The 21,909-nt window shown below is 42.3% G+C and overlaps 1 protein-coding gene across 7 annotated transcripts in view; it reads left to right on the top strand.

Moving 5' to 3' along the window:
- The window catches only part of itprid2 (ITPR interacting domain containing 2), a 186,117-nt gene that overhangs the window by 131,771 nt on the left and 32,437 nt on the right, over nt 1-21,909 (top strand). For all 7 annotated transcript variants that reach the window (XR_012099061.1, XM_073047078.1, XM_073047076.1 and 4 more), the window contains one exon: nt 3,138-3,222. Coding sequence is in view for 6 of the 7 variants with exons in the window: in XM_073047078.1 (XP_072903179.1) it covers nt 3,138-3,222 (85 nt within the window). In the remaining variant the exon portion in view is untranslated. The remainder of the gene's footprint in view (nt 1-3,137; nt 3,223-21,909) is intronic.

Below are 21,909 nucleotides of genomic sequence, written 5' to 3'. Positions count from 1 at the left end.
AGAAAATGTAATGTATAATCAGAATGTTGAAATAAGTTAATTATACCTTGGGCAGAAAATACCTTTTTAGTGTTTATGAATTACACATCAGTTTGTAACACATGTTCCAAAGACTATTTCTGGCCACCACAGATACAGTGCTTATTGGAAAAGTCCTGAATCTCCATCTGTGCATACAAGTACCATAATCTGTATAATGTGATTCAGAGATTTTCATAACCTGGGAAATCAAAAACAGGATCCTCTCTGTCAGGCTTTTTGGAAAAGCAAGACTTGTGAAAGGCTGAGAGGAAAAAATGGTTGGAAAACCCAATGGACGATCTTATCTTCTTATAGCATTTGGCCTCTGAAAATGTGCTATGATGATATTACTAGTAGTCACAGTAAGCAGTTTACCAGAAATTAGAGTGCATTTGGCACCACTGAGGAGAAGGTGTTTGGGAAGCTGGAAGGTCTAAAGGTACCTGGGCCCAATGAACTACACGCCAGGGTTCTGAAAGAGGTAGCTGAAGAGATTGTGGTGGCATTACTAATGATCTTTCAAGAACTAGTAGATTCTGGAATGGTTTCAGAAGTCTGTCACTCCGTTCTCCTGAAGGAAAGGAGGCAGAAGAAAGGAAATTATAGGCCAGTTAGCCTGACTTCAGTAGTTGGGAAGATGTTGAAGTCCATCATTAAGGAGGAGGTTTTGGGATAGTTGGAGGCACATGATAAAATAGTCCAAATTCAGCGTGGATTCCTTAAGGGGGACACTTGCTTGATAAACCTGTTAGAATTCTTTGAGGAAATAACAGGCAGGATAGACAAAAGAGAGTCAGTAGATGTTGTTAACTTGGATTGTCAGAAGGCCTTTGACAAGGTGTTGCACACGAGAGCTGCTTAACAAGATAAGAGCCCATGTTATTACAGCAAAGATATTAGCATGGATAGAAGATTGGTTGACTAGCAGGATGCAAAGAGTAGGAATAAAGGAAGCCTTTTCTGGTTGACAGCCAATGACTAGTGGTGTTCTACAGGGATCAATGTTGGGACCACTTCTTTTTATGTTATATGTCAATGATTTGGATGACAGAATTGATGGCTTTGTGGCCAGTTTGCTGGTGATGTGAAGGTAGATGGAGGGGCAGGTAGTGTTGAACAAGCATGAAGTCTGCAGATGGACTTCAACAGAATGGAAGAATGCAGAAGGAATATAGTGTAGGGAAGTATAAGGTCATACACTTTGGTAGAAGGAGTAAAGACATAGACTATTTTCTAAATGGGGAGAAATTTCAACAAGAGGTGCAAAGGGATCTTTTTGTAGGATTCTCCAATGTTTTGCTCAGTGATTTAGTGGTAACGAAGGCAAATGCAATGTTAGCATTCATTTCAGGACGAGTAGAAGATGAGAGCAAGGATGTAATACTAAGGCTTTATAAGGCATTTGCCAGACCAACCTTGGAGTAAAGTGAGCGATTTTGGCCCTCTTATCTAAGAGGAAACCTATAGGCATTGGAGTGGGTCCAGAGCAGGTTCATGAGAATGATTCCATTCCAGAGTTGAATAGGTTAATATATGAGGATCGTTTGATGACTCGGGGCCTGCACTCACTGGTGTTTAGAAGAATGGTGGGTGGAGAATATCACTGAAACCTATCGAATAATGAAAAACCTAGATAGGTGGATGTGGAGAAGATGTTTCCTATAGCTAGTGAGTCTAGGACCAAAGGGCACAGCCTCAGAATAGAGGGACGTCCATTTAGAACAGAGATGAGAAATTTCTTTAGTCAGGGTGGTGAAACTGGAATTCATTGCTACAGAGAGCTGTGGAGGACAAGTCATTGTGTATATTAGTGGATAGGTTCTTGATTAGTCATGGTGTCAAGGGTTACATGGAGAAGGCATGAGAATTGGGTTGAGAGGAATAATAAATCAGCCATGAGGGAAGGCTAAGCAGACTCGATAGGCTAAATGGCCTAATTCTGCTCTTATGTTTTATGGTCTTATGGTCTAAACTGGCCTTATGCAAGTACAAACACTCAAAGACCATATCAGTGATCTGGTGTAGGCATTTTTTCTTGATTATAGGGTAGCAATACCATATTGTAATAGATGTGGAAGAGAATAAGATTTTTAACTTTGCCACGGTATGCTATACCCAAGTTTTTTCTAGACTGGGATGTAAGAAGGCTGAGATTTCTCAGACAGGTCTTGACTGAGTTATTTCTACTTGGTATACATAGAGCTCAAAAGACTGTAGAAAGATTACCACTTTCACTGTAAGTTATAATTATTCCATGCCTTGAGTTATTCCACAGGAGACATTTTACACAGCTGGGAATAGTCCTGTTACTGCAGAAATCAGGCTATTTCTTATCTTGGGTTTGGACCCAACCTCTTTGATTTTTCCGGTGAGGATTCAATCAACGTGGAGATGGGGGATTTTGCCCAGTCTGAATTTGTATTGCTTTCTAGGTGTAGTGGATGAAGCACTTTTGGAGGGTGGCAGTTGATGAGACAAAGATTGAAATTGCCTTGAATGAGAAGATGCTCTATGCATAATGTGGCAGGTGGGAAAGGTGTATAAACCACCTGCCTGCTTTTCTGAACCTGGTCCCATTAAACTCACAAGTCCCCTTCCATTTCCCATGTTAGCTGACATTTGTAAGTAATTCTTTTACTTGGGTCCCCTCTCATTCACTTTCATAAAATTCAGGTTTTTGTAACGCCTCCCTACGTCATATTTAACTTGAAATGTGATCTTCATTACATATGACTTCTTAGAAGTAAATACTTTCATTGACTTAATTTTCTTTCCTTATATTTACATTTCCTTATTTACTTAATCTCTTCCAGCCTCTTAAACTCTCCTCTCAAACTCCTCTTTATCTGATTACTGAATGTCTGTCCTCTTGATGCCTTGTCATTTGTGAGGTCTACTGTTCACACTTCGTTATCTTGAAGTTCTGTTTGCAATTACCCAACCTCCGTCAACATGTTCATTTAAAAAAAACTTTGACCTTGGTTACTCTGCCTGGCAATATGTGAAGAAGAGAGTTTGATCCAGTGATGGTAGGAGCTATAACCTATTGAAGGCAGGCTAGTGTTGCTCTTCAAGATTTCAGTGTCACATTACATTTTTTAAATTCTATTGAATAGGTTCAAAGCAATGAAGGTGAAGGATTAAATGCGCCGGGAATCAGAAATCCTATTCTACATGACAGAATTTCAGCAACAAGTAAAGGTAAGTTGAACAATATTTACATGAAGGACTTCAGTCTAAGTGGAAAAGGTTTTGTTTTAGGAAACTATCCTTTAGTTTGTAACAAAGTTATCAAGTTATTGGAGTGTATGAAAAAAATTATTGTCTCAAAGCAAAAGGTGAGGAGAAGTGCTCTGAATTTCAAAATTCAGAAGTGCATTTGCATCAACAAGATATTAATGTCACATTGTGGAATTTTTAAGCTGTTTACCATATTTTCTTATTTATGAAGAATTTCTGTGTGCATTAATTCTGCTGTGGCTTTCAAAGTTCTGAGGAACATTTTCACTCAGAGTTTTGACAATAAAAGTAACCAAATAAAAAAAAAATAGGATTGCTGCTCATTGCTTTTACTTGAGATCTAGATTAGGGGTTCCCAACCTTTTTTATGCCATGGAAACCCTACCATTAACCGAGGGGTCCATGGACCCCAGGTTAGGAGCCCCTGATCTAGATGAATTTGTAAATGTAGAGACTAAGGACATTTTAAAAATTGAACATTCCATGAAAGGACAGATGCTGCAGATAAAATTGTATTGTAAGTCAGGCCCAATGGTTTAACACTTGGTAATATTTTGACATGTGTCTCTGTTTTCATTTTTCTTGTAACTTGGTAGTTTTCAAGCAAAGGGTTCAAGAGATTTCTTTAAGGATGTGCAGAATAAAGTTCCTATAGTTGCAGTGCACTGTACTGACCCTTCCCAAGAAGTTAGTAATGTTAATGTTATTCTTAAGCTCTAAAGTCTGACAGTGAAGATGTTCAGCCATGAATTGTCTCTCTTTCACATCTGCGTGAGGAAAGTATATCAGGGGACTTCAGGGGTATCATCATTGTGGTCATCTTCAAGAAAGAACATGGGTTCAAATTGTCTACAACTGTAGTGGGGCATTCCTGCTGTCTACCCAGAAATTCATTGACAAAGATCACAACTGAATATCAATAAATTTTTAAAAAACTGTATCTTCCCAGTAATCAAAGATACATAGTGTGGAATCCATTATCTAGAGGCAGAGTGGACACTACACTCATTGCACAGCACCTCCTAAGGGAAATTCAGGGAAAGGTGGTAACTACTCTATGTGGCCCCACTTCAATTTCGTAAGGCCCTTTGACTCCAGCACACTGGAACATCTGTAAGGCAAAGGTCATCAGCTCTCTGCCCTGTGGCACCAGCCTGTCCAACAGCAATAAAAGTTCACAGCGAGAACCTGGACAACCTCACGGAACTTGGGAGTTACCTACAGCGTTGATGAATTTTACATCTGCCAACGGTGCTCCAACGCAACTTTATTCAATAAAAGGGAAAAGCTATTTGGACATCAAGATCTCAGACTTGGCACAAATCACAATCTTCATGGGGCTGTAGTTATTGCTGCCCAGGCATCTTGCTTCTGACATCCAGGCTAACTGCTGAAGTCACATCAAGGCACTGGAGAAGTGTGACCAATGCTGTTCTTTGGAAGGACCCCATTCCCCCCCCCCCCCCCCCCCACCCCCGGCCAAAATTCCCAGCGTTTAAGCTCTTGCTACGCTTAGTTGGCTGAATTAATCAGGCTGAGTTGTTCATGGACTCAAAAACACAGATACTCAAAAACCCCATGGACAGAAGGAACCCATTATATCCACAGACTTCCCACCTACCACCACCCCAACAGTCACCACCTGTCTCTTCTGTGAAAGGTCATGGAACTCCCACATTAGCCTCTGTTAGCTCAGAATACATCAAATCAGAATGGAAATCATCGTCACTCCGTAGAAAATGACGCAGAGGAGATGAGGGCAGACATGGTAAATTGAATAGAATTATCATTGAGCAATAAGGTATTCTTTGAAGCACAATTTTCAGCAATAAAGTGAGAACACTCAATTCTGTTCTGTTGCTGTTAAGCTGCTTCAGTGATGACAAGTGAATGATGATACACCAGATTAGTAATTCACTTGCTTGAAGAACAAGTCTTGACATGATAGCTGCAAACTTTAACTTTGGTTAGTTAAATAATCTAGAATTAAATTAAAAAGAAATCCTGGCTTCAGTAATTGTGACAATGGAACTACTGTTTTGCTTGAAAACCCATCTGGTTCACCAGTGTCCTTCAGTAATGAGGCACATTCTACAAGGAACACAGGAAGAACAAAGAGTTCCCTGGATGATAAAGAGGTACAGAGGAAGACAGAGCAAAAGCTGACTGCTACTGCTGAGTGTCGGCTTGTAAATACCTGTCAAATTACTGAGAATCAGAGAGGAAGTAAATAAGAGAGAGCTTGTCAGAAATGATTAGCCACCAATTTAAATGGAAATCTGGGCTTGGTCTGTAGGGACATGAATGGTGAAAATATGGTACTTGGAGCAATGGGGCTTATTGAGGTCAAAAAATGGGGACTCGCACAAGAATGGATTGAGCATGGTCAAGTTACCTAATGAGTTCTTTGCATCTCTTTTCACCAGTGAAGAGGGTAGTTCTAAAGCAATTGTGAAGGAAAAGGCAGTTGAAACACTGGATATGTTAAAAATTGATACCATGGAGGTATTCGAAAGTCAGCTTAAGGTTAAAACGGATGAATCACTGGGATTGGATGGGATGCATTCTTGGATTTTGGAATCACCAGAATTCCAATCATGATCTTTGAATAAAGCATTGTACAGAAACAAGCTCTTCAACCCAGTATGATGCCCATCGGAACAAGCTCTTCAACCCAGTATGATGTCCATCGGAACAAGCTCTTCAACCCAGTATGATGTCCATCGGAACAAGCTCTTCAACCCAGTATGATGCCCATCGGAACAAGCTCTTCAACCCAGTATGATGCCCATCGGAACAAGCTCTTCAACCCAGTATGATGCCCATCGGAACAAGCTCTTCAACCCAGTATGATGCCCATCGGAACAAGCTCATCAACCCAGTATGATGCCCATCGGAACAAGCTCTTCAACGCAGTATGATGCCCATCGGAACAAGCTCTTCAACCCAGTATGATGCCCATCGGAACAAGCTCTTCAACCCAGAATGATGCCCATCGGAACAAGCTCTTCAACCCAGTATGATGCCCATCGGAACAAGCTCTTCAACCCAGTATGATGCCCATCGGAACAAGCTCTTCAACCCAGTATGATGTCCATCGGAACAAGCTCTTCAACCCAGTATGATGTCCATCTGGAGTGATCCATCTCCTACATCAAAGGTGCTTGTTCATGTGCCTGTCTAAATACCTCTGACATTGATGCTGTATCTGCTTCCACCACTTCCTTAGGCAGTGTATTCCATGCACATACACTCAACTTGCCTTGCAAGCCCCTTCCAAAACTTTATTTTGCTGAATTCATCAATGAAGTTAGCTGTTTCTGTTTTAAAACAGTATCTACCTCCTTATTTCAACTAAATAGCAGAGTGAATCGATGGTCTTGAAATAGTTTGGATAAATCTAGGAGATCATACCGAGGTGCCAAGGACTTGTAGTCTAATATCATAAGATGTGAATTACTGACAATGTTATGTATTCCAATTGTGATGTAAAATAAAAAGTTATGTTTGTGTTGGAAGTGTTCTGTGCATGTAAGAGTTTTTGTTACATGGTTGGCTAGATAAACGCATGCTAACCTATCAATTGTCTTTTCTCTTGTTTTATTTACTTGTGAATCAGAGTCAGGTTTAATATCACCAGAATATATCGTGAAATTTGTTGTCTTTGTGGCATCAGTACAATGCAATACATAATAATAGGAAAAAACCAGAAATATAGTGATGAGGTAGTGTTTGTGAGTTCAATGTCCATTCAGAAATCAGATGGCAGAGAAGCTGTTCCTGAATCACTGAGTGTGTACCTTTAGGCTCCTGTACCTCCTTCCTGATGGTAACAGTGAGAACAAGGCATGTCCTGGGATGATGGACTTAGTTCACTTAATGATCAATTTCAATGAAAGTCAGTATTGTGAGATTTGTATAAAACCTGAAGGGCCTGGACAGGTGATATCAGACAAATAGACTGATGTTTTCTGGGGCTGTTGGTATCTTTTGGTGTAAGTTAGAGCTGAAGACTTACTCCAGATAGAAATGTGAATTCATTCTTGTCATGCAGATCTGTGCAAAGGAGTTGTGGGTAGATCAGTTGGACCCTGGGGTAGATCCATGAGGTCAAATTAGTCATATGCACTATTAATCCCAGGCAAAAATCGTTTAAGAGGCAAGACAAAAGCATCAGAATTGGGTTTATTATCACTGACTTATGCAGTGAAATGTGTTGTTTTGCTGCAGCAGAACAGTGTAATAAATAAATAGAATAAGTTACAATGAGAATATAAAAAAATAAATAGGACAAAAGAGGAGAAATTACAGATGTTAAAACTGGATACACTACAATAGTTCCTGTCTGAATGTTAAATGTGATCAAACAATGTCCATTGTGCTTCTGCTGGGATTTTGAAGATCTATCCCATTAGTAGCATTCCCAGAATAACTCGGTTTTTTTCATTTAATCTACCTATATATTTCACTTTTGAATTTGTTTATTGCATATTTTCATTTATGGAGTTGAAGATCACTCTTAATCTGTGCTAGGTACTCTGGCATAGTTTTAAGATATCTGGCATATCCCATGAAAAATGTAAAACCAAGTACTTGTTTTGCTTGTCCTCAAATGGCCTTGTCCTCAGTGTTACATCAATAGACTAATATCTATTAACTATTATTGAACTTCCAACCCACAGTACTCTGCAAGTTCACAAATGGTTGATTTCATGTCCTGATCCAAGTAATTAATATATCAATTCTGGTGACAAAATTGTTACCAGGTGTTTCAAATGAATGCCATATGCTGAATCTCCTTGTCAGCTATTGGGTACAAAGGTATCTGTTGACTCCATGTTGGCAAAAGAAACATGAGAGTTGCCAGCAATGATATTTGACATTTCTTGTCATAGCTCTTTCCAGAAAGATATTAATTGGGTCAATCAGCTGACTAGAAGTTCATCCCCCAGTTGGAAGCATTTAGGCACCATAGTGATAGTGAGTTGTACTTTGATCTAATGATGCATGTTAAATGCTGGCAGCACAAATAACAAACCTACTTCCTGTTACTTCTCCTTTTTAATGTCAGAGGCAGACCATTATGTGCTACTATCAGCATCAACATGGGATGTATTCCTAGACTAAAGTGTCATTTATTTAAAACATTAATAAAGCGAAAGTAGGCTTGTCACCTGGGCAGACAGGCAGCCTTTAGCATGTGTCATTGCATACCGGAACCACGAGGAGGAGAATGAGAAATCCAACCAATTTTGGTTGGCCAGCTTTGCAGCCCAAATTTATCTAGTTTGTCAATTTGAACAGAGAGTCACTGATTTACGTAGAAATGAACACAGCATGGAAGCAGGTCCTTTGGTCCAACTAGCTCATGCTGAAATCAGCACAGTTGGACTGTAGTTCGTATTGGCCTTTCTTTGTTCTGCTTTTCTTCATGTTCTCACTCATTCTTTCTTGTTGCAGATTGGATGGCTGGGGGTTTGGGTGATCTGTTTCTGTATGAGGGAGGAGTTGGGGGTTTGGGGTTTGTGAGATGTTTCTTCTTTCTGTGCAGGGGGAATTGATGTCTTTCTTTCAACTAATTACATGGTTTTCTGTATTCCATGGCTCTCTGGAGAAGACAAGTTTCAGAGTTGTATTCTGCATACATACTTTGATAACAAAATGAACCTTTAACCCTTCTTGCCTTTTCCATTTGGCCGCATTTAACCCATAATCCTCCAACTTCAACCCCTCCATGTACTTATCCAATTGCCTCTTAAATTTTGCAGTTGTACGCACCTTGACCACTTCTTCTGGCAGGTCATTCCAGGTACCCACTTTACTCTGTGTTTTTAAAAAAAGTTACCTCTCATGTCTCTTTAAATTCCTGTATCTGCTGTTTTGGACTTCTAACAGGTCACTTTCATTCTCTTACATTCCATGGAATAAAGATACAGTATAGCCAACTTCTCTCTATAACTCAGGCCTTCCAAGTCCAGGCAGCATCCTCGTAAATCTCTTCTGCACCCTGTTCGGCTTCACAATGTTTTTCTTTTACAAGATGACCAAAGCTGTACACAATACTTCAAGTGCAGTCTCACCAATAGCTTGTGTAACTGCAACATAACGTCCCTACGCCTAAACTCGATGCCCTGAGTGCTGAGGGACACCTTCATTACTCCGATTACTCGCAAGGCCACGTTCAGCAAGCTGGGCACTTGTACTCCCAGGTCCTGCTGTTCAACAACACCTACTACTGTCCTGCCATTCACTGTATGTCATATCCTGGTCTGAATGTCTGAAATGCATTACCTTACACTTATGAAAGATAAAAACCACTTTCTATTCCTCAGTCTTTCTCCCTAAATGATCATTAAGATCTCTTGGTAATTCATTGTATTCTGCTTCACTGTCAATAAGATTCAAGATTATTTGATGTCATTTGTAGTACGCAGTGTAAAGAACAAAGTAATGGTTATTCCAGATCCGACACAGCACAAAGAAACATAATAACATAAATAACACAATAAAAAAAGCCATAGAAGTTAAGATAGTGTGTGTGTGTCTCTCTCCCCCCTCCCCCCCTCCCCCCCTCCCCCCCTCCCCCCCTCCCCCCCTCCCCCCCTCCCCCTCTCCCCCCTCTCCCCCCTCTCCCCCCTCTCCCCCCTCTCCCCCCCCTCCCCCCTCTCCCCCCCCTCCCCCTCTCCCCCTCCCCTCTCTCTCCCCCTCTCTCTCTCCCCCTCTCTCTCTCCCCCTCTCTCCCCCTCTCTCTCTCCCCCTCTCTCCCCCTCTCTCTCTCCCCCTCTCTCCCCCTCTCTCTCTCCCCCTCTCTCTCTCCCCCTCTCTCCCCCTCTCTCTCTCCCCCTCTCTCCCCCTCTCTCCCCCTCTCTCCCCCCTCTCTCCCCCCTCTCTCCCCCCCTCTCTCCCCCCTCTCTCCCCCCTCTCTCCCCCCTCTCTCCCCCCCTCTCTCCCCCCCCTCTCCCCCCCCTCTCCCCCCCTCTCCCCCCCCTCTCCCCCCCCTCTCCCCCCCTCTCCCCCCCTCTCCCCCCCTCTCCCCCCCTCTCTCTCCCCCCCCCTCTCTATGAGGTGATGCTAGGCACAGGAGTGTCTGTACATAAGGTAACAGACAGGAAATGATAAAATAGTGCAGATAGGAGGTCTGCAGGGGTGGGTTAGTTGGGGGAGGTGTTGATCAGCCTCAGTCCTTGGGAAAATCTTGTGTCTGGCGGACGTGTTGTGGTTGCTGCATGGCCTCCTCCATGATGGGAGTGGAACAAACAGTTCATGAGTGACTGGATCCTTCATGATGTTCCTGGTCCTTTCCCGACATCTCTGTGCATGGTGGCTAGGCTGGTGTGTATTGTGGCAGTTTTAACTACCTGTTGTTAGAGTGCTCCTGTTTGCTGCAGGGCACTTCCCGTATCGTACAGTGACGCAGCATTTTCGGATGCTCTCTACTGCACATCTGTCAAAGTAGATGCGCAGAGTCCAGCTCGTTGGTGAGCTTTCCTAAATGTGTAGAATGTGTTCTGGGACCATGTTAGGTTGTGCAAGATGTATACTCCCAGAAATTCAAAACTGCTCGCAGGCCTTACTACAGTCCATGTATCTACTGCCCTACTTTCACCTATTCCCTTAGTTACTTCTTCAAGCGTCTCCAAAAAATTCATCAGACATGACCTCCCATGCACAAAGCCATGCTGATTATTCCTGAGCAGGCCTTGACTCCCTAGGCAATGGTGGATCTTGTCCCTCAGAATTCCATCCAGTAACTTCCCAACAACTGAAGTCATGCTCACTGGCCTGTCCTTGCTTCCCTTATTGAACAATGGAACACTAGTTTCCTTCCAGTCTTCTGGAATTTTGTCAGTGGCTAAAAACAAAGTAAATATCCAGGCATGTTCCAGGCCTTTTGCACTCTGGGTGTCCCAGTCAATACTGGGAAAACCAAATGGTCCCATTGGCACTATGCGACTATTCTTGCAACTACATGCAATTTCTCGATACATCTGTCCCTCAGGTTTTTGATAATCATTGGGATATATATAATATAGTCCTGATAAGGTGGCTCTCCCCTCCTTAGTTTGAAGTTTTACCTGAATGGCCTTGTTAGATAATACCTCAAGAATATTCTCTCTAAGCAGTGCTGTTATGTCCTCCCTTATCAAAAGGTCAGCACCCCCTCCACTCCTACCTGTTCTTCTGTCTCACCTAAAGCATCGGTAACATCCTGGAACATTGAGCCAGCAGTCCTGCCCTCCTTGCAGCCAAATTTCTGTCATGGCCACAATGCCCCAGACCCTAGAGGCAATTCCACACCCTCATTTCATCCAACTTGCCTGTTAAACAGCATGCATTAAAATAGACACAAGAGATTCTGCTGATGCAGGCTGAGTTTGCAATTTTCTGCTGTGCTTTTCAATCCTGTGCAGTGGCGCCTCCATACCAGACAGTGCAGAAACCAGTTAGAATGCTCTCCACAGTACATCTGTAAAAATTTGCCTGTCTTTGGTGACAAGTCAAATCTCCTCAAACTCTTAATGAAATGTAGCTGCTGTTGTGCCTTCTTTGTAACTGTGTTAATATGTTGGGCCCAGGATAGATCTTCAGAGATGCTGACACCCAGAAACATGAAGCTGTTCACCCTTTCCACTGCTGATCCCTCAGTGAGGACTGGTGTGTGTTCCCCCGACTTCCCCTTCCTTAGTCTTACTGACATTGAGTGCAAGGTTGTTGCTGCAATACCACTCAACTAGCCGATCTATCTCACTCCTGTATGCCTCCTCGTCGCCATCTGAAATTCTGCCAACAATAGTTGTGTTATCAGCAAATTTATAGAATGAGTCTGAGCTGTACCTAGTCATACAATTGCGGGTGCAGAGAGAGTAGAACAGTGGGCTGAGCATGCATCCTTGTTGTGCACCACTGTTGATTATCAGTGAGGAGATTTTATTTCTGACCACGTTGACTGTGGTCTCCCGATGAATCCAGTTGCATTGGGAGGTACAGCAGCCCAGGTTTTGATACTTCAAGTAAGATTTGGTATATAACCTAAATCACATCTAAAATAATTAGATAACTGATAAAGTTTAATTCCTGAACGTAGTCTTCAGTTTATTTGCTGGTACTGTAAATCGCACACACACAAAACTTTGCCCTGTTGGTATGGTCATCACCACTGTATCCTTGGTAAAATTAACAAACAGAAGCTTAGTAACTTGGCATCTGAATCCAAGACTAATAACTATTATTTGCTGAAAATATGAGCTGATAATAGCAGGGTGAAGGTGAACTGAGCTTGACAACTTGAATGAGCAGGAGAAATGATTGATCTTTTGAAAGATTACAAATCTTATCAATACCACAGTGGGGGGGGGGGAATTGTGAAGTCAATGTTTTAAAAAAGGGTACAAAAGGTGAAGCAAATGGCAAACAAAACATTAGGTTGAAAGTGAGAGAAAAGAAAAGGTAGAAATGTTTTTAAACTTTAAATATTCTTCAGTGATGATTGAAATCACAGGACTGAGACTTTTAAGATTGGCTATGATAAATGCAGCGCTGTTGATGTTGAATGCAGTAATGAGCACCCGGCACGTGGTTAAAGAGAGCAATTGGAGGGAACTAGACAAGACCTAACTTTCTGAACGTAGTTTTGTTCTCCTGGAATGCACGGATGCTTCAATGACAGTCCTCTTCTGGCTGAGTCGCACAGTGAAATGCAATAAAATTGCCAGCAGGCCAAAACATCTCAAACAGCATCTTGCGAATGGCTTTATTTAACGCTGTCTTCTGAAAGTTATTGTAATATCCATGCACAAGTTAATAACTTCTAACGTAAGATTGTTCCATTTTGTCTAAGTGTAGTCAGTAAGGACTGTAGGGTACTTCAGAGTAATCATTCAGCAGGTTGAAAAGTATCACCATATTATGAATAAATTCTCGGGCTTCCAGCCAGGTACAGGTATTGATTATAACCAACGCTTCGATGCCAAACTTCTCCATCTTCATCAGGGATGGTGCATGATCACTGATGAAGATGACAGAGTTTGTCATCAAGACATCGGTATAATCGATACCTGCACCCATCTAGAGGCCCGAGAAGAGTTCATACATCCTACACACCAGAAAGGCACTAGATCTCTTATCACCATATTAAATTGGGTTCAGCAAACAAGAACATGCACTAAATCATTGAAGAAAAAGTTATAAATGGTATATAAATGGTAGTTTGCTTTGCAACTCACAACAATAAGTTATACAAATGAATTATTGCTTAGTGGTAAAATTTGGTGTGACTTTATCTGATAAGTGGCGTACAAATTCTTATCAAAAATTGATAATTTTACAGACTGGATTCTCCTATGACATAACATTGCAGGACCAATCATTTCTCCACTTGCAGCTTGAATTGCATAATAATGTTTTGACCAGTGGCCAATACAGACATTGTAAGTTTGGAGAGGAGGGCACTTCAATCAGGTCCACTGCCCAAGGATAAAGGGCAGCAGTAGCAGGTCACAGCAGCCTAATGGAACTTTGACCAGCAACCAATGGTGATCTTGAGGCTTCAGCAAAGAGAGGCTTCACTCAGAGAAAGCAAAGGAAAGAAAAACTCAAGTTTTTTTTTTGTTCTCTTTATATCTTCCCAGCTAGGGACAGTAAGGATGACAGCAGGATAGTGAAATGTTCCTCTTGTGGGATGTGGGAAGGCAGGGAGACCTCCAGTGTCCCTGACAACTACATCTGTGAGAAGTACATTCAGCTGCAGCTTGTAACAAACTGTGCTAAGGAATTGGAGACGGAAATGGATGAACTCCAGATCATTTGGGAGGCTGAAGGGGTGTTAGACAGGATATATAGAGAGCAAGTTGCACCCAAGTTGCAGGACACAAGAAACTAGGTTACAGTCAGGAAGGGGAAGGGGTTAAGGAACCAGTGCAGAGTTCCCCTATGGTCATCCCCCTCAACAACAGGTATGACGTGTTGGGAGATGACATTACAGAGGAGAGTCACAGTGCTCCGGTCCCTGGCACTGTGCTGCCTCTGGGACTCAGAAGGGAAGAGGGGGTGAAGAGGCCTGCTGTGGTGATAGGGAATTTGTAGTTAGGGAATGGACAAAAAGTTCTATGTGTAAGAACAAGATTCCCAGATGGTATGTTGCCTCCTGGGTGCCAGGGTCTGGGATATCTCGAACCAAGTCCTCAGCGTTCTTGTGGGAGGGTGAACAGCCAGAAGTTGTGATCCATGTAGGTACCAATAACATGGGTAGGATGTGTGATGAGGTTCTGCATAGGGAGTTCAGGGAGTTGAATGCTAAGTTAAAGGGCAGGAGCTCCAGGGTTGTAATCTCGGGATTGTTAGTGCCACTTTCAGAACTAGGAAGATTATACAGTTTATTAAATGGATAAGGAGTTGGTATAAGAGGGAGGGCATAAAATTTTCAGATCATTGGGCTCGCTTCAGGGAAGATGGGACCTGTACAGAAGCAATGGTTTACACCTGTACTGGAGAGAGCTAATATCCTAGCGGGAAGGTTTGTTAATGCCTCAGCATGGGGTTAACACTAAAGTTGCAGGGGATAGGAACCAGAGTGCCAGAACAGTTAGTGGAGAGGTTGTGGAGGAAGATGTTGGTAAGACCTCAGGCAAAATTATGATTCAAAAGGTTGAGCGTGGTGTGGCTAGAGTCCTGAACTGCCTATATTTCAATGCAAGAAGTATTTTGGGAAAGGCAGATAATAGTGCTGAAACTGAGGATGCTGGTTTACAAACACAAACAGAGGCAATGTGTAGTGAGGAAAGTCTGATAGGACAACATTGCAGTCAACAGGATGAGTTGCAACGTAAAATCAAAAAGGGTGAATACGGGACTGAGGAAGTTTTATCTGAATGTACACAGTTTACGGAATAAGGTAGATGAACTTGTGGCACAGTTGCAGATTGGCATGTGTGATGTTGTAGGCATCGCTGAATCATGGCTGAAAGATTACAGCTGGGAGCTTGATGTCCAAGGGTACACATACTATCAAAGGATAGGCAGGAAGGCAGAATGGATGGTGTTGCTCTGCTGCTAAAAAATGAAACCAAATCATTAGAAAAAGGTGACATAGGGTCAGAAGATGTTGAATCATTGTGGATAGAGCCAAGGAACTTCAAGGTAAAAAGACCCCCAAACGGTATGGCCTATAAATTACAATGAAAGGCAATAAATTACAATAAAATGCATATCAGAAGGGCATGTTACAATAGTCACGGGGTCTTCAATAGGCAGGTAGATTGGGTAAATCGGGTTGGTTCTTGATTCCGGGGGGGGGGGGGGGGGGGGGGGGAGGTTTCTAGAATACCCATAGGATGGCTTCTTAGAACAGCTCATGGTTGAGCCCACTAAAGGATCAGCTGTTCTGGATCGGGTGTTGTGCAATGAACCAGAATTGATTAAGGTAAGAGAACCCTTAGGGGACAGTGATCATAATATGATCAAATTGACACTGAAATTTTAGAAGGAAATGCTAAAGTGAGATGTGTCAGTAAAGGGAATTACAGAGGCATGAGAGAGGAGTTGGCCAGAATTGATTGGAAAAGAAGACTGGCAGGAATGATGGCAGAGAGCAATGGCTGGAATTTCTGGAAGCAATTTGGAAGGCACAGGATATATACATCCCAAAGAGGAAGAAGTATTCTAAAACAAAGATGACACAAGCATGGCTAACAAGAGAAATCAGAGCCAACATAAAAGCCAAAGAGAGGGCATATAATAGAGTAAAATTAGTGGGAAGTTAGAGGATTGGGAAGCTTTCAAATACGAACAAAAGACAACTAAAGTAATTAAGAAGGTAAAGATAGAATATGAAAGTATGCCATCTTGGACAATGTCTCCCATCCACTCCATAATGTACTGGTTAGGCACAGGAGTTCATTCAGCCAGAGACTCATTCCACCGAGATGCAACACTGAGCATCATAGGAAGTCATTCCTGCCTGTGGCCATCAAACTTTACAACTCCTCCCTCGGAGTGTCAGACACCCTGAGCCATTAGGCTGGTCCTGGACTTATTTCCACTTGGCATGATTAACTTATTATTATTTAATTATTTATGGCTTTATGTTGCTATATTTCTAAACTATTCTTGGTTGGTGCAACTGCAACGAAACCCAGTTTCCCTCGGGATCAATAAAGTATGTCTGTCTGTCTGCTAGCCAATAATATTAAAGAGGATACCAAAAGTTTATTCGGATACATAAAGTGTAAAAAAGAGGCAAGAGTGGATATTGGACCACTGGAAAACGATGCTGGGGAGTTAGTAATGGGGAGAACAAAATAGTGGATGAACTGAATAAACATTTTGCACCAGTCTTCACTGTGGAAGACTCTGGCAGTATGTTGGAAATTCCAGGTGTCAGGGGCAAGATGTGTGTGAAGTTACCATAAATAGAGAGAAGGCTCATGGGAAACTGAAAGGTCTGAAGGTAGATAAGTCACCTGGACCTCATGGTGTACACTCCAGAGTTCAGAGAAAAAATGGCTGAAGAAATTGCGGAGACATTAGCAATCATCTTCTAGGTATCTCTAAATTCTGAAAGACTGGAAAAATACAAATGTCACTCTTCTCTTCAAGAAGGGAGAGAGGCAGAAGAAAGGAAGCTATAGACCAATTAGTCTGACTTAAGTGGTTGGGAAGATGTTTGGAGTCAATTATTAAGGATGAGATTTCAGGGTATTTGGAGGCACATGATAAATGGGCTGTAGTCAGCATGGTTTCCTCAAGGGAAAATCTTGCCTGACAGATCTGTTGGAATTCTTTGAAGAAATTGAATGTAGGAGAATCAGTGGTTGTTGTGCACTTGGATTTTCAGAAGGCCTTTGACAAGGTGTTACAAGCTATGAGCTTGCAGGGAAGGGTCTAGCAGGGATAAAGTAGTGGATGAATGGCAGGAGGCAAAGAGTGGGAATAAAAGGAGCCTTTTCTGGCTGGCTGCCGGTGACAAGTGGTGTTTCACAGGGGTCTGTGTTGGGACTGTTACGTTCCCCAGTAACCGGGTGACTTACCAGCAAAGATAGAGAGGTCCGCTGAAGCCTGGTGCTACTATTTTCAAACGTTTTATTTATAAAGGGGCACAAACGTATGGTTAATACAAAACATTCAGATCATATACATCGTCAAACCTCAATCTAAAGCACAGGTGTAGTAATAATCAATCAAAAATGAGCTCTATCGTTGTCTAGGGGATACTGAGTCCAATTGGATATAAGAGTCACTCGAAGTCTGCAGGCTTCCCCGTTTCGGGAACCGCTGGCATTTCACGTGTTGGAGAGAGAGAAAAGGAACACTTGCCCGTCGTCCTTGCGAAGCAAATCCCTGCTTTTAGTTAAAGCGGTTTTTCCTTTTGGGTCCAGCCACAGACTCCCGATCCGGAATCTAACGCACGTGGCTTCCTTCAGAATGGCTTCCCGCTCCGACGGGAAGCACTATCGTGTCTTCTTCGTGTGTCTCCTTGGTGCGTCTGAGGCCCCGCCTCGGCAGCCCACCTTTTATCTGGACTGGCAGGGTTGTAGATGTCAATCAGGGTGGGGGTGAGGCAATCTTTTCCCCATCACCCATCTCACATTGCCCTGAGGGTTTGCACGTAGTCCAGTTCCTTATTCCACAAAGGTGTCTCCCAAGACAATGGCTATGTCCAAGGCTTTTGTCTGGCTGAGCGGCCAGCCCACATTCCAAACCGTAAGCTCTCTCTCTTGCGATTCTCACAAAGGAGGGGGCTGAGGTCATGACAGGACCGATTCTTTTTACGTTATATGTCAATGATTTGGATGTTGAGATTACTGGCTGTGTTGCAAAGTTTGCAGATGATACAAAGATAGATGAAGGGGCAGGTAGTTTTGAGGAAGTTGAGAGGCTACAGAAGGACAAATTAGGAAAGTGGTCAAATAAGTTGCAGATGGAATATAGTGTTAGGAAGTGTATGGTCATGCACTTTGGTAGAAGAAATGAAAGGGTTAACTATTTTCTAAATGGAGAGAAAATACAAAAAAAACTGAGGTGCAGAGGGACTTGGAGAGTCTTTGTGCAGGATTTCCTAAAGGTTAATTTGCAGGTTAAGTCTGTGGTGAGGAAGGCAAATGCAGTGTTAGCATTCCTTTCAAGAGGATGGAAAGCAAGGATGTAATGTTGAGGCTTTATAAAATGGTGGAGAGTGTTGTGAGCAGGTTGGGGCCTCTTATCTTAGAAGGGATGATGACTCTGTGCCTATATTCACTGGCATTCAGAAGAATGAGGAGTGTCCTAGTTGAAAGCTATCGAATGGTGAAAAGCCTTGATAGAATGGCTATGGAGAAGATGTTTCATATGATGGGAGAGTCTAAGACAAGAAGACACAGCCTCAGAATAGAGGGATGTCCTTTTAGAATGGAGATGAGGAATTTCTTTAGCCTGAGAGTGGGGAATCTGTGGATTTCTTTGCCACAGGCAGCTTATGAGGCCAAATCTTTGTGTATATTTAAGGCGGAAGTTGATAGATTCTTGATTGGTCAGGGCATGAAGGGATATGGGGAGAATGCAGAAGATTGGGGCCGAGAGGAAAATTGGATCAGACATGATGAAATGAGGGGTGCCCTGAAACGAGGAGCAGACTCGATGGGCCAAGTGGCCTAATTCTGCTCCTAACTATATCTTATGATCTTCTTGGACTATGAGTGTGTAGATCCTTTTATCCCCTGTATATGTGTGATTTAAGAGAATGCTTTAATCCAAACTTATTAATTTAATTTATCAGTAAACTATTTGCTAGCTGTCAAGTATTTTTAAATAGCTTAATAAAATTAGTCAATACTTGCAGTAAACTTCTGAAATTAAATTACTTGTACCTCATACAGAACATTAGCTCTTGACCAGGTCTTCTGCATTGCTGAACTTAAACATTGCAAATTAAAGCTCGTATATAATGCCCGATGAAACCCAAAACTGCAACTCTGTGGGGAAAAAAATAGCTGCTGTTTGGATAGTGTTGGGTCAAGACTTCTTTAATATTTCAGTACCATGTTTTATTTTTCCCACTGGGCTCAAAATAAATGAGCATCCTACTCAGATCATTAGCTTTCATGATTTTAGAGTTTGGTTTCTATATCAATTTAACATTGTAGTTACATGATGGGCATGGAATTGGTTAACAGTATCCAGGTGAGGTTCCAGAGTATTTATCCAAATTCTAGGAGTGTGGCTGATGGAATCTACACTGAATCATTAAAATCCCAAATTAACTTTATCTGCAACGCGTCATTCAGGTTTCAGCATAACTGAGGGTGCTTGAAATCAAACATAATCAAAAGCACGTTCCTGTTTTGCAGCTTCATAGCTTTGTGGATGCTGCCACCATTTGGCTGAAGTGATGAAGTATGCTAGGCTCTGGTAATGGTTGTCAAGGAAAATTACGGGTTGCAAGGAAAACAAGTTCCTGCTGAAACTGGTTTTATCATTTAATATCATCCCTTTTTAAACATTGTTTTAATTTCATACTTCTACCTAAAAATTAAACAGGTTGGCAGTTATATGATCTGGAAAGCACCACAGTTACTACATTGGTATATACTTTTATAGTAACTGAAGAATGTGGTAAATATGTTGACATAAGTAGATGACTGATTAGAACTGGGTTTCAATATCCCTTTGGCTCAGTAACATGGTACGGAAACAAGCCCTTTGGCCCAACTGGTCCAATCTGTTCGAGGTGCCTTTGTGAGCCAGTACCATTTGCCCACATTCAACCCATATTCCTCTAAACCTTTCCAAATCCATGAACCTACCCAAATGTCTTTTAAACATTATAAATGTATCTGACATCTTCCCCGTTCCTTCTCAGTCCTGAAGAAAGGTCTTGGCCCGAAATATCAATTGTCTATTCGTTTCCATAGATGCAGCCTGACTTGCTGAGTTCCTCCAGGATTTTGTGCGTGTTGCTTTGAAATTTATCTGCTTCTGAGGCTTCTCTTGTAGGAAGCCTCTGTGTGGAGGTCCCCTTTAAACTTCTCAGCCATCCCAGCCTATCCGATCTCTCTTTATAGCTTAAGCTCTCAGTCCTGGCAACATGCTTGTGAGACTTTCCTGCGCCTCCTGTGGCTGAATCAATAGCATGGCAACCAGAAGTGCACACAGTACTCCAAGTGCAGTCTACCCAATGTGTTGTACAACTGGAACACGGCATTCCTATTCGTGTACTCAGTGACCCCTTTGCAGAAAGCAAGCATGCTGTATGCTACCCTCAGCTTCACAAGAAGATACCACAGTACCCCCACTTCCCAAGCAGCTTGAGTTAAGCAAGGCACACCACCACCCCCCCCCCCCCCCCACCATCTTAACTGCATTTTACAGGAGCACCATTGAGAGTGTCCTGACAAGTCGCATCTCCACCTTGTATGGGAGCAGCCAAGCATCGGACTGGAAGTCCCTACAAAGGACTGTGAGAACAGCTGAAAGGATCACAGGGTCTCGCTACCATCCACAGGGACATTTATAGGAGCGCTGCATACACAGGGCCTTTAGTATTATTATGGATCCCACCCATCCATCCAGCATCCTCTTTGACTTTCTACCATCAGGCAGGAGACTTCGATGGATAAAAACACAAATGTTTAGGATGGGAACAGTTTCTTTCCTCAGGCCATTCTGAACTCCCTGCTGCATCACATTCAAAATGTCACTGGTTTATCTGTTCTGTACATTACAATAGTTAATATGTGCTCTGTAGTTTGTTATTCATGTATAATCCATCTGTAGATTTTATCCTTGCATTCATAGGTTATTGTGTTATATGTGCATCACTGTGCTTTACATCCTGGTTCAGAGAAACGTCTTGTTTGACAATATACATGTATGTAGCTAAATGACAATAACATTGACTTGACTTGATGTCTACCTGTGTCACCATTTTCAAGCAACTAAGTAGTTGCACCCTTAGTTCTCTTCTGCAACGCTCCCTAGAGCCCTGTCATTCACTGTATTTACTCTGCCCTGGTTTAACTTCCTGAAATGCATCACTTCACACATGTCTGAATTAAATGTCAGTTGTCTTTCCTTTGCTCACCTTCCTGCCTGATCCTGATTCTTCACTGTCCATCATTCCACCAACCTTGTCATCAAGCTTATAAGTCATGCCACCTACATTCTCATTCAAATCAGGGATCTAGCACCAATCCCCGTGGCACACCATTGGTGACAGGCCAACAGCCCTCCACTACCATCCTCAAACTCCTTTTACCAAGCAAATTTGGTGCCTAGTCAGATTGCATATCCTGGATCCTGTGTGATCTTGCCTTCTGGAGTCATGGAGCAAACGGCATGGATACAGTCTCTGTGGCTCAACAAATCCATGCCAACCACTTTGTCTACCTCGCTGGTCCCAATTTCCTGCATTCAACCTGTATCCCTTCAGGTCACACCCTCCATGTTCCTATTAAAATGCTTTATAAGTGATATTATTGTCCTTGCCTCAGCTGATTCCAAATACTCACCACCCTTTATGACAAAAAGTTGTCACTGTGGTCCCTTTGAAATCTTCCCTCTTTCAGCCTGAATGTATGTCCACTAGTTTTGGACTCTTATCATACCTTCTCAATGCCTCTCGTATAAGATCTCGTATAACACTTGATTAAGATCTGCCCTCATTCTCCTACATTCCTA

Source organism: Hemitrygon akajei, chromosome 5 (genome assembly GCF_048418815.1).
Source record: "Hemitrygon akajei chromosome 5, sHemAka1.3, whole genome shotgun sequence".
NCBI classification, from domain to species: Eukaryota; Metazoa; Chordata; class Chondrichthyes; order Myliobatiformes; family Dasyatidae; genus Hemitrygon; species Hemitrygon akajei.
This window is presented reverse-complemented; position numbering and strand designations above follow the sequence as displayed.